At 39.4% G+C, this 12,027-nt stretch overlaps 1 protein-coding gene across 3 annotated transcripts in view; it reads right to left on the bottom strand.

Moving 5' to 3' along the window:
• Window positions 1-12,027, bottom strand: part of trpm3 (transient receptor potential cation channel, subfamily M, member 3) — a 152,949-nt gene that overhangs the window by 140,042 nt on the left and 880 nt on the right. For all 3 annotated transcript variants that reach the window (XM_086030201.1, XM_086030202.1, XM_086030205.1), the window contains exon 3: window positions 1,749-1,811. In XM_086030201.1, the coding sequence (XP_085886327.1) occupies window positions 1,749-1,811 (63 nt within the window). The remainder of the gene's footprint in view (window positions 1-1,748; window positions 1,812-12,027) is intronic.

Below are 12,027 nucleotides of genomic sequence, written 5' to 3'. Positions count from 1 at the left end.
CAGTCATGAAGACATTTTCCAGGGACTGTATTTAGCTGGCAAATTATTCAACACAAACCAAACACAATTTCACATGAGGCTCATCTATAGTATCAGCGAGCACAAACAAACAAATATGCCACTAGCAGTACACAAATGGTATTATAATAGTAATGAAAATGAGTAACGTAAACTTAGACGAACGTCGTGATATTAGCCGCTGAAAAATACAGCATTCGAGGACCGCCAACAAAATGGACAGCTCAAACGCAGATAAAACATTGTCAATAAATCAAACCTGACCAAAACACCAAGATTCCACCAGATGACGGCCAAATAACATTTGTTTTCAATGTTTTAATAAATCTGTGAATTTGCATATGAGTAGCAGAAGAAGTAAGAGTTCACTGTATAAAATAATGCAAAATTGAAGGGCAAATACTTGTGGAAAAGAAATAATCAAAAGAAATAAGCTTTCACATGTTTACCAATGGCTGTTTATAAGACTTTGGACATACTGTTGTGACATGTCTCCCTCACGTCCACCCCTTTCTTTAACATCAAGCATCCACCTCCACAGGGTTTCCATAGCAACTACACCGAAAACTTTGATGTTGCATCACCAGTGCTTCGTTATAATCATCCCATGCATGTGACCCTTGAGCAGTCATGTCCTATTTCTGCACACCCGCAAGCACCCGATTATAACGTTTTCATTTACAGAAGTTGATTAACCCAAAAGAAAAATCTGTGCATTCCAAAGCACGCCACATAAGAACCACATTAATGGTCATGAATGTGAATATAATAGGTCATTCGGGGTCGTCACTAACAATCTGTTATTCGTGAGTCTTTTTAATTGGCCTGTCAAGACACGGGGCTATTTTTTTCCTGGGGTGCTCAGTCCAATTTAGATGAAATAAAATAACAGAAAAACTAGAGAGAGAAAACAACAAAAACATGTCTGTGCAAAAGCGGTTTGCATTATCTGAGGGAGCACCACAACTTTAGCGCTTTATAATAGATATTGTCGCACAATAGGGAAAAGTGATGGATTTTCCAAAATCAGAATCAGCATGCAGGTCGACCTCCAGGTGTAATAATTTCCATCAGTAACCACTTGAAAGTGCACTGGAACATTTCAGTTGTCATGACTTTCTCCACATTTAAATGCAGAAATTAAGCTGCTGGTAGGGAGGGGGAAAAATGATTGTGCGCTTCCTAATCCAACTTTTATAAATCCATAGCTTAGTTTCTGCCTTAAACCTGAGCTTTTGAAATTGCTGCCTGAACATCCTGAGCATTTATCACCCACTTTCAGACATTGAAACTCAGCTAAAATTACTTCACGCTCCCTCAGTGTAAACTTCAAAGCGCAACAAGTGCAATGATTCTCTAGCACAGATTATTACGTTGATTTTGAGGAGGGAAATGCATTTGATTACAACATTATTAATGCAATTAGCGTTTTGTTGCACATGGTGGCAAAGCACTTCGAAAGGAGCATAAAGCATCAACACCATGCTAGTATGTAGGCCATCATGAACCTACTGTATGTTATAAAAATGACTATTCAGGAGTTACATTATTCAACAGAAAGAAACCTTTCATGTCAATGTTAAATGTTTAACCAACAAAAGCTAATACAATATGATCAGTTTACTGTGGTCCTCAGAAGATTAAAAACTGGCCCCAATATATATATATATACATATATATATATATAAAGGTATGATGCCTTCCTGGGCAAAGACAAAGTTATTTCTCACCTTTATTTCTGTACACAGTGGGGTGAGAACTCTTCTACTGTGAGATTTCCTCGCCATCTTCCTCTGAGGAATGAAAGCAAAAAAAAGAAGCTGGTCAGAAAGCATTTCATCAAGAGAAAAGCTTCAAAGTTATTTTCATGGAATATAAGGAATATGTTAAAATACTGCATTTCAAACTAGACGTGAATGATTAAAAGCTGAGGCTGGTCTGAAATTCGGTGTGATTAAGTGTGGAATGAAATTGAAAAATATGGACTGATGGTAAATTATATGGTAAGTTGTTATAATGCGATTTGTAGAAAAAAAAATTGATTTTTTCCTAATGTGAAAAATAATAGCATGCTTGTTCTGAATTTTGGGAATATGTTGAGGTTGAAATTATTTGAGTAAGTTGAGAGTGTCTTCGGCATTCACACAATAATGCTGTATGTTGCTTTTCCAATGTAATTAGTTGGTACCATGTCAAGAATGTAAACAAGAGGAACACATATAGAGAATATGGAATTGGTATTTTCAGTCAAATCGTATTCAATCGATCTTGTAAGTAGAATAGAATTAAAATTTATGATGACTGCTGTGAGCAGAAGTGAGTATTCCGTCTGACCGACAGACTGGTCCGTCTGTCCGTCAATGATGGACCCCCGTTTTGCTGAAGTTAGAGGATAGACGGGAAACCTAAAAAAAAAAAAAATAAAATAAAAAAAAATAAAAAATGGACTAAGCACAGACGGAAGTGGATTTTTGTCCGTCTGTGTAATCATCACTAAACTGGTGAAGTCTGACCTCACAGTCCATCATTGAAGGACGCCCGTTTTGTTGATGAGAGACAGAAACGCGACCCAGACTGCATTGACTGTATATGTACTGCAGGTGGCGGTATGTACCAAAGAAAAAAAATCATGAGTAAATCAGTCTGATTATTAAGTAATAAAGTAGCCTTGAATACGGAACCAGTTTTACAGTGACGTTCTTGAGAGTTAAGTTTTACATTTCTATTTTTATTTTTGGAAAGAGTAGGATTAGGAGGTTGTGAAACGGTAAAAAAACAGAAAAAAATGTGTAGTGCATTTTAGTCTTTCATTCAAATTGTACTCCTAGCAACATAAATCCTACGAAGCAGCATGCTAAGTGGCTAATTAGCATGTCTAAGGTTCAGGGCACTCAATTTTAAAATCATGTTAGTTTACATCACATGTACTTGTAATTTCACTTTTCTATTTCAAATACAAATATTGACATTCAGGCAATTCATATGAGGGTCCACTTAGTTTAAAAAAAGACTGATTTGCTTATATGAGAGGCATTTGCGTTCTACTAATTGCACTCCAGCACTTTGCGCACATGTGCATGTGTGTGTGCCAAATGATACTATAGGTTCTATTTGCATATCCGAACAAAGACTTGCACTAACGTCTCATTTGGATTCATGAGCAGAACTTGGTATCGGCTCACATACTAACGAATTAATCTCATGCAAGAAGCCGAAGTGACCGACAACTCTCGCTCAGGACAATTTGTGCTTCTTTCCGAACATTTCACCACATCCATCCTCCATTGCACTGAATGGATTTATTTGTCTATGAAAAACGTGTGTGACCGTCTTCGTCAATGAACAAATTTAATCAAATGTATTTCAGAAAATGAGTCGGATGGATGCCGGGTGGCCTGGTTGAAGCATGACAAATACGGTCTTCCCTAATTGCCTCATTCATGTCTTGTCTCCAAATTGGTTTTATTAATTTCATGTTAACAGTTAGCTACGCTTTGAACATGTAAAGCATGGCTGGGGAATCAATAGCCTGCCGGCCATATGCGGCACAGTGAATATTTGATCTGGCCTTGCCTGCAAGTAAAGAACTTGAAACTGCAAGTTTTCCAGTTGCGAATGATGTAAAGTTGGCAGCTGTGAATTGGGCACTTGGAGACCGCCTTCCACCCACGATCGTGGGTTCGTGTGTAACCCCCACACACGCACACTCATAGTGGGGTGCTTTTAAAAATGTATTCAAGATGACCATGATGATGACAATGACAACCACCACACATCAGTGGAGCACAGAATCTGTGTGCGTGCGCTTTGATCAAATCCTCGAAAAATCACGTTACACCACCTGCGCCACAACTTACACCTTCTTTTAGTCTACTAGATCTAGTCTACTTTCTGTCACCAAATTGTCAGCCGCGTCAGGGGCGTGTAATAGAAAGCGCTCTCGGTACGCCAGAACACCCAGCATGGAGTAGTGTGGTTTGCCAAATTCCCAAATACGGATGTGCCAGTCTTTATGCCCAGCGCACGTGCACCTGTCTACGGAAAGCCCAAGATGTTTGGGGTTGAACCAATTAGTCAAAGAGGTACGTGGCACAAAAAAAGGTTCGGGAGTGCTGTACTCTGCTGAATAATATCAGCAATGTCATCAATTAATTAACGTCAACTCAACTATTACTGTATCACATTATAGTCGACTACCATTTAGTCATCCGATCACGAGAAAACACCTAAAGTAAATAAAACAAAAACAAACGAACTATCCACGTATTGTACATGTTTAAAATGTGGTAACAATTGGACAAAAAAAAAATTAGGACCCCTCAAAATCAGCTGAAATGGCCACTTCAAATCAAAATGGCATCAATGAAATCTTTTTAGTCATGTGTTCTTGATACTTGATGACATAGGCATTTTCGTATAGGAAAACACTCCAAATGGTGGTTATTTGTCCTGAGAACAATAAGGATCAAGAAAAGAAGCAAAGGCAAGAAGTCCTAATAAAACCTTTGAGCAACATTGAACCCACAAACGCTCATGATATACTTGGCAGAAATAAACATCTGTGTGATTGTTGTACCACACTTTTTCATGAATGTAGTACGACTATAAAAACTGAAATAGCCGCTGAAAGGAAACCACTTGTGTAAACCAACTGGTCGCTGCGATGAAACCTTTCATGATTACTATTCTAAAGTACTATTTATTTAAAAGTATCAGCATCTGATGTTTACGCTACAGCAACATCCCGACACTAATTACGACATACTCTGTGTTTGACAGAAAGGTTGGGGATGCATTTTTAAGCAGGCTGCCGCCATCAATAATTCATGTGCAGCCTCTATATACAGACAATGTGGGTGTTTCTCTTTTGCAACTATTTGTACATTTCTCCAAGTAGGCTGGCTTTGTGGACGGGGTACATGTTTACACATAATACTCAAGGGGAACGGATCCAATCAGAAAGTAAATTGACTGTGCAGCTGGGGCCATTTCCCTTGAACGTATTAAGAAAACACACAAATACCTCCAGATCGCAAGCTGTGATTTTAGATGAGCGCAAAGCTAAGGCGGAGTCCTACAGGGAAAAAGGGCGACATTGCTTGACTTCAACTGGAAATGATAGACTCAACATCAGGCGCTGGTTAAAAAAAAAAAAACATGTTGTGTTCTGCAATATGCGGTGGAACAGACTCTGTCTGTTGCATATAGCCGCCTGGAGGCGAAGTCACATATCAGTGTTTTGTGGACTACCAGAGATGTGCAAACACATCAAAGTTCTGTTATAACAACAGACACAGTTCAAATAAAAAGTCTTTCGATAACAAGCACACATTACATATACCGGCAGCTGATTAGCAAAGAGCATACAAGGTCTAAAAGTACAGCAAACCTTAAAAATAAGAATTAAAAAAAAAAAAACATATAGTTGTTGGATCTATTTATGTTTTATGCAGCGGGCTCCTGATAATAATTTATACATGTTGAGCATATGGTTGCGCCTGTGTCCAACAACCAACAGATGGAGGGTCAGACCAAGAAAGAATATGGAGGCAATTATCACTTATTCAGTGCACTTGACAACACTCATTCTGTGTGTCTAATTCCTTGTTATGACCAAGTTGGTGAAAACCTCTCGTTCTCGTTGAAATAATTGAGTAAATGACTGATTTCTTACCACTCTCAGTCACCGAGGCTCCTTGTAGGACTTACTCCTTGACCTTAAGAATCCTCTTCTGGGGGAATAAGGTCCCTCTTGTCTTGAAAAAAAAAAACAAAGTAAGACTTGTGAAGGGCCAAAATGGAAGAGATGAGGAGAGAGGAGAGCACACAGGTGATTGGCAGAGGACAGGAATGGAGGCTAGGAGGAGATGGCTGGCTCCAGGAGTCAGGAAAAGCCACAGGTGGGCAAGGTCTCCCTGTGTGTTTGTGTGTGTGTGTGTGTGTGTGTGTGTGTGTGTGTGCGTGTCACACTGTCAGTCTGTATTAAAACACATCTTTAGATCCAGGTGACAAACTATGTCAACATGCGCGTTTGATACACTCCTCCTTTTAGCCTCGTCCTCATCAAATGGATATTAGTCGCTAAATTGGAATGGTAAAGTGTGGTTGAAGTACAACATTTTGGGGGTCTGGGCCCCAAAAAGAGGACGATGACCTCATTTGGCTACCACGGAGACCACATGGATGATTTCATCTTTGCTATTTGGTCGTAAAGTTACTGCGGCGTGGACCTATCAGGAGGAGCGGCCATCTTGTAAGGTGCAGAATTGGAGAGCCAAGCGTGTGTGTGTGTGTTTTCTGAACATTTGAGCATCTCTCCAGGGCCAGTTGCTAGGTGAGGAAGCTATGAAGCTCACCATCTCCCTCCCAAAACACACAAACATAACCACGCAGAGACATGCGGTTTGATGGGTAGGAAGGTTAATGCTTGCAAATAAAGCAAAGTCAACAGCGGGTGGCTAAACGTGTTAATTTGTGCCATGAATTAATGATGACATCACTGGGATGCCACAGCAACTGCGGGGAAGGATTCACGTGATGGGACGGGATGATCAGCTGATCGTCATTTAGGGCCCCTTACATGCCTCTCTGTTGTCTGGCAACATGAGTGTTATGTCACATGGAAACATTAACATGGAACGATAAGGCTATATTTTGCCAATAATATCAGAAGTATCACAGTACAGCAATCATCAAAGAAAAAAAAAAAAACACCTCCTAAAGGTAACTTTAAAAGAAATTAATGGTCATGTTTAAAAATGATCATACTAATAATAAAAGGCAAAATATTGCAAGGAAAAAGTCAAATTTTAAAAACTTAAGTCATAATGTAATAAGAAAAGTAATGTTGCAAAAAAAAAAAAAAAGTCAGAATATTAAGAAAAAATCTGTAAAAGTAATCATAATCAGGGATGGGCGAGTACCTGTGTTGCAAAGTATCGGCCACTCGTGAAGGATTTTGATACAAGCCACTGATAGTTAAGGCAAAACAAATCTGACATCGAGATAGCCTTGCTCTTGCCAGTCATTGGTGCTACACTGCGGCCATTTGACATCTGAGTGAAGTATCGTGTGCGTCAGAAGAGAGAAAGGTTTTTGCTCACAATTATTTGTCATTGTGTTAATCGACATGTTTTGTATCATAAATACTAGTGGTATCTGTACTTAGTATCGATATCAGGGAGCACTCGAGAGTGAATACTTGTACTGTTACCGGTCTGAAAAAATTGGAAACGAATATTCCTTGATATACTATTACAAGAAAGACATTTTTTAAAAATTGTTACTGGGACAATTTGTGGGTTTTAAAAAATGTTTTCCTACAATATTAAAGTCTGAACGTTACATTTAAAAAAGTGTCACATTTTACAAAAATAGAGTATGATCAATTTTGTAAATTTATCAAAATTGGTCTTAAACCATAATTATGAAAAAAAAAAAAAAAAGCTGAATTGTTACCATAAAAAAAGTTTGTAAAAATGCAAGAAAAAAATCATATGAGCCAAAGTCAAAATATTACAAAGAAAATGTGTAGTGATACAACATTTTTGACTTTTCTTTTTTGTTCTTACAGATAGGGAAATTTTTCTTTAACACTGAATATTGTCAGGAGGCCTCAAAGAAGAAGTAATCACTTTGGTATGTGGGCTGAGGAGGTGACAGCAGGATGTTCAAAAGCTTTAACACCAAGGTGAAGGTGCGTGTGGCTTTCAGCTTTGATGGAGGAAAATAATCAGAATATCGGTGAAGGACAAAACGATGATTTCACCGCTTTCCTTCTTTCTGTGCACTTAATGGCCGCCTTGTTACGGCAACAAAAAGTGGAAAGGAAAGAAAAAAAAATCCATTCTGCAGCAGAGAGAGGAGCGCGTGTCCTTTACATACTGGACGTTAAAGTGAGGACACTGACAATGTTTTCTGAGGAGAAGTTAGAAAAAGTAAAGCATTCTGCTAAATTGGAACTCAATTGAGTTTCAAACCCAGAGCCTGCAATGACATACTGTAATCCCCACAAAAAATACACAACACAAACACTCTGAAATGATGAAAATACTTTTTTTCCAGTTACATTAAATCGCAGAGGTGGGCATTTTACTAGAGTTTGCCGGTCTGTCATTCGTTATCTGTCAGCAGCCTGGGTGCCCGTCCGTCATCCGTCATTTTTTTCAAGCCGAACCAAACTGTAATCGTCTGTCGGTCAGTCCGTCGTGTTATTTTAACCATGCTTCCGTCAGTAAACATCAAAGGTCCGCCGGTCTGTCAATCGTCAAATCGGGGAGGAAAAAAGTCCAATAGATGAAAATTCATCCATCCATTATTTGAAGCGATTTGATGAAAATGGTAAATGGGGTGCACTATGTACATCATAATGTGTCGTCTTGCTGCTCAAACAGCTTTACACTTCCAGAAATTGACGTTTCACATAACCAACACTTATTTGCCATTCTATTGAACTGTTAAGCGGGAGCCTGATACCTAATTAAATCTTTAAAGTTTCACTTTAAAGTTTTGCTTACCTTACCCAGAATCCTGTCACATTGTTGCCAAAGGTACAATCCTGGTGGATTAAAATGCTTCCTAGTCCTTGTGCAAACCAAAATAAAGTACCCACTACAATAAATTGTTTTTTTTCTTCGAATTTGTCTTCTTTTTCTTCTTCTGTCTTTTAGCAGTTAGCAAACCACTTTTGGTGCATACCGCCAACTGCTGTAAGTATTCAGTCAATGCGGTCTGGGTCGCATTTCCGTCTCTCGTCAGCAAAACGGACGTCCATCAGTGACGGACAGACGCACCGGTCCGTCAGTTAGACGGAATGCCCATCTCTGGTTAATGGTATGAAATACTAATATCTCTTTCAATGCACCTCTATATGTAGGAATGCCAATTTACCACTATTGTTTCGAAACGCGTACGAGCAAAAGTACTTACATTTGAGTCAATACTGAGTAAGAGTAAAAACAAGAGCAAGTAAAAACAACTCACCAAATTGTTTTGGAGCAACCGGTTTTGCTTGCTTTGTTATGCTAACTAACATTGTTGTCATAAATCTTGATAATTTATATTTTATAGATGTTCCAACTTAATTTATTGTTTCAGCCCCAAAAATATTTTTTTTTTTTTTTTTTTTTGCAGCATATACACTTTAAAAGATCCCTATTTGACTCTGTCAATTCAAACTCAAAATCTTTGTGAAGGCACAGCTATACTGTATAGCTCATGAGATTGTGCCTACAGTATTGACTTGACCCTTAAACACCTCCACAAGGCTCATTTATCCTCAAATAATAGCAGTCAAATTTATGCCAAGCAACAGTTTGTTAACACTGCCACAAATACACTCAGCAATGTGGCTACACTGCGACTAAATGGCTTCAGGAGTGCCTTCATAAATCCCACGCTGGGTTTCATCATTTAAACACCGCGGCTCCCTCATGTCCTAATAACCAAATTGAATTGAAGTCCATGTTGAAAACACGGCGTAAGCGCTTTGGACGACAAACAACTATGTCGTAATCCCATTTTTATTGCATTTCTCCGGGCCTGATTACAAAAGCGCCATGCCGTGCGGAAAAGTATGCCGCATTGCTGCTAATAATAGCGCGGACCACAGTCATCGTACTTGCTCACGTGCAGTTGGATGAGGTCGACGGGTTGAACGGTTCAACCGCATCTGCACCTACTGTGTGGTTGCAGCTACATGCAGGTCAAGACAATTTAGCGGCAGTAGATTATATGTGTAGCGCTTTCCTACGCAAGGCAAATTCATTGTGCTTTACAGAAGCAAAGACATAATTAAAGACAAGATGAAATACAAAGATACAAACCAAGGTAAATAATTAAATATCACTATCATACAGAAAGGGCCACATCCACCATGGGTTTTATGCACCTGCTTTATAGCAAAGTTCACAGCTCAGTGAAAGTTATCGATACGATGGCGACTCACGTGTACATGCCCCACACACACACACACAGTGTAGTGAATGAAGTGCTGCCAACACGGGTGAAAATGCTTTTTTAGATTTTCTTCCCCACACTCTGGGTTCTGTTCCTGCAAGTAGACAATTATTGATTGGCTGTTCAATCACATAGCTCCTCATCATGGTGACAAAATCCATATTTGCCATTGGTACACAGCAGCCAGACACGCTGCTCTGTCATTAGGTTCATCATTTCTGCTGCTATGAGTGCCATGTTATCTCTATTTTTTTTTTTACCTCTTTGCAATCAGTTTCCCTTCAGTGGTGGCGTCAGAAAAAGAAAGAGGAAAAGAAAAAACTCAGCATTGATCTTAAATCTTACAGGATTTGCTTTGATCCACGCCTTTTTTATGTTCTACTTTAAAGAGCCATCAAGGCGACAATAACCAGATAGATTGACATCACTCATCTGGGAGGAGGGGTCACCATGGAGACAGACCCCCGCGAAGAAGTCAGAATCATTTAATTATTCAGGAGCGGCGTCAGCGGGGACTCAAGTGGAACCGCTCAAACCATTAAGAGGGCATATCATGGGGAGATTTGTGAGGGGGAGAAGATAAACGTACCTGTTTAAACAGCTGGGAGGAGAATCCCCTCTCCATTAGATGCTCATCAAATAGTCACTGAACTAACATTAGGTAAACCTGCACCAGATCCTCAGCCATTCATTTTCTATACTACTTCAAGAACCGACCATGACAGGTAAAAAGTTGTGATAGACAGACCATACAAAAACGAGAGAGAGAGAGAGAGAGAGAGAGAGAGAGAGAGAGAGAGAGAGTTCCCCATTGAAAACCTGTGGTGGGGGCTGAAGAAGAGAGTGCAGAGGAGTGGACCCAGGTGCTGGATGATATAGAGACTCCGGTCTTCGAGGGCCGCTATCCTGCATGCTTTATATGTTTCCCTCCTCCAACACACCTGATTTGAACCCCAATTCCTGTGTCCAACATCAGTGGTGTTACTCACTGACCCATCAAACTGGCAGATTTGGCTCTTCAGCCCACCCAAATCAAAAATTCAAACAAATCTGGGTCAACACAATCTGCTCAAAATCAACAACTACCCAGCAAGCGGGTTAGGAAAACAACCCAGCAACGTTTTAGTGTGGCGTTACTACTGCTGTGAAAAAACATGGTGAAGCCGATGACAGAAAATGGCCATTAAAATCATTTTTTGTGTTCCACACACCCACGCATATTTTCAATCAACAGGTTGATATAAAATATTTTAAGAATTCACGATTCTTATTGTATAAATCTCAAGTTTTATAAATACACAATATCGTTTCAGTCAACTCACACGAAATAGAAATAATTACTAATATTAACGACAGAACTTTTTTGTGAGTGCAAAAATAAAAGCATTCACTGCAGTTCTAACTTTTGATGTTTTGTTTGCCTGTGAGAAATCCGATGCTTATATTGCTGTAAAGGGAAGCCCATTATTTACCAAATAATGTTCGTTGTCCAATAAATGCAACATTGTGTCAGTTTAGTTCATGCTTTTGCCAGTGTAGATGTCAACAGTTATGCCTGATACAAAGTATTCATCATCCGTCTATTCTCTATCCGCGGTCTCATTAGGGGCAGGGGTGAGCTGGCACTTATCCCAATGTAGAGTTTGGGTGGGAGGTGGGGCACACCCTGGACAGGCCGCCAGTCATTCAGAAAATATGCAAGTTACAGGGAACATAGGTACAGTATGTTGAGTAGCCCTCAGGCCAGCTCAGCCACCCACCCACACACACACACACATATGCGGACACACACGCAGAGACACGCACACAAACACATGTCTCTTACAGTGTGTTTTTAGCCTTGGCATTTCTCTGGTAGTGTTTGCACGTTTCAAATTGTTGCATATTACTGTTCATCATTAATAAAATGAAAAGTAAAAAAAAAAAAAAACGTGTTATCAAAAAATAATCCTCTTCTGTGTTCATGTGAATTGTATATATTAGATCAAAATTCTTTCACAATAATAATAGTGAATAATGTGCCAGAGTTTCTACCCAACAATGTGAGCCACG

Source organism: Filicampus tigris, chromosome 5 (genome assembly GCF_054856515.1).
Source record: "Filicampus tigris isolate MCC_2025a chromosome 5, RoL_Ftig_1.0, whole genome shotgun sequence".
NCBI lineage: Eukaryota > Metazoa > Chordata > Actinopteri > Syngnathiformes > Syngnathidae > Filicampus > Filicampus tigris.
Note: the sequence above shows the minus strand (reverse complement) of the source record. Positions and strands in the feature narration are given on the sequence as shown.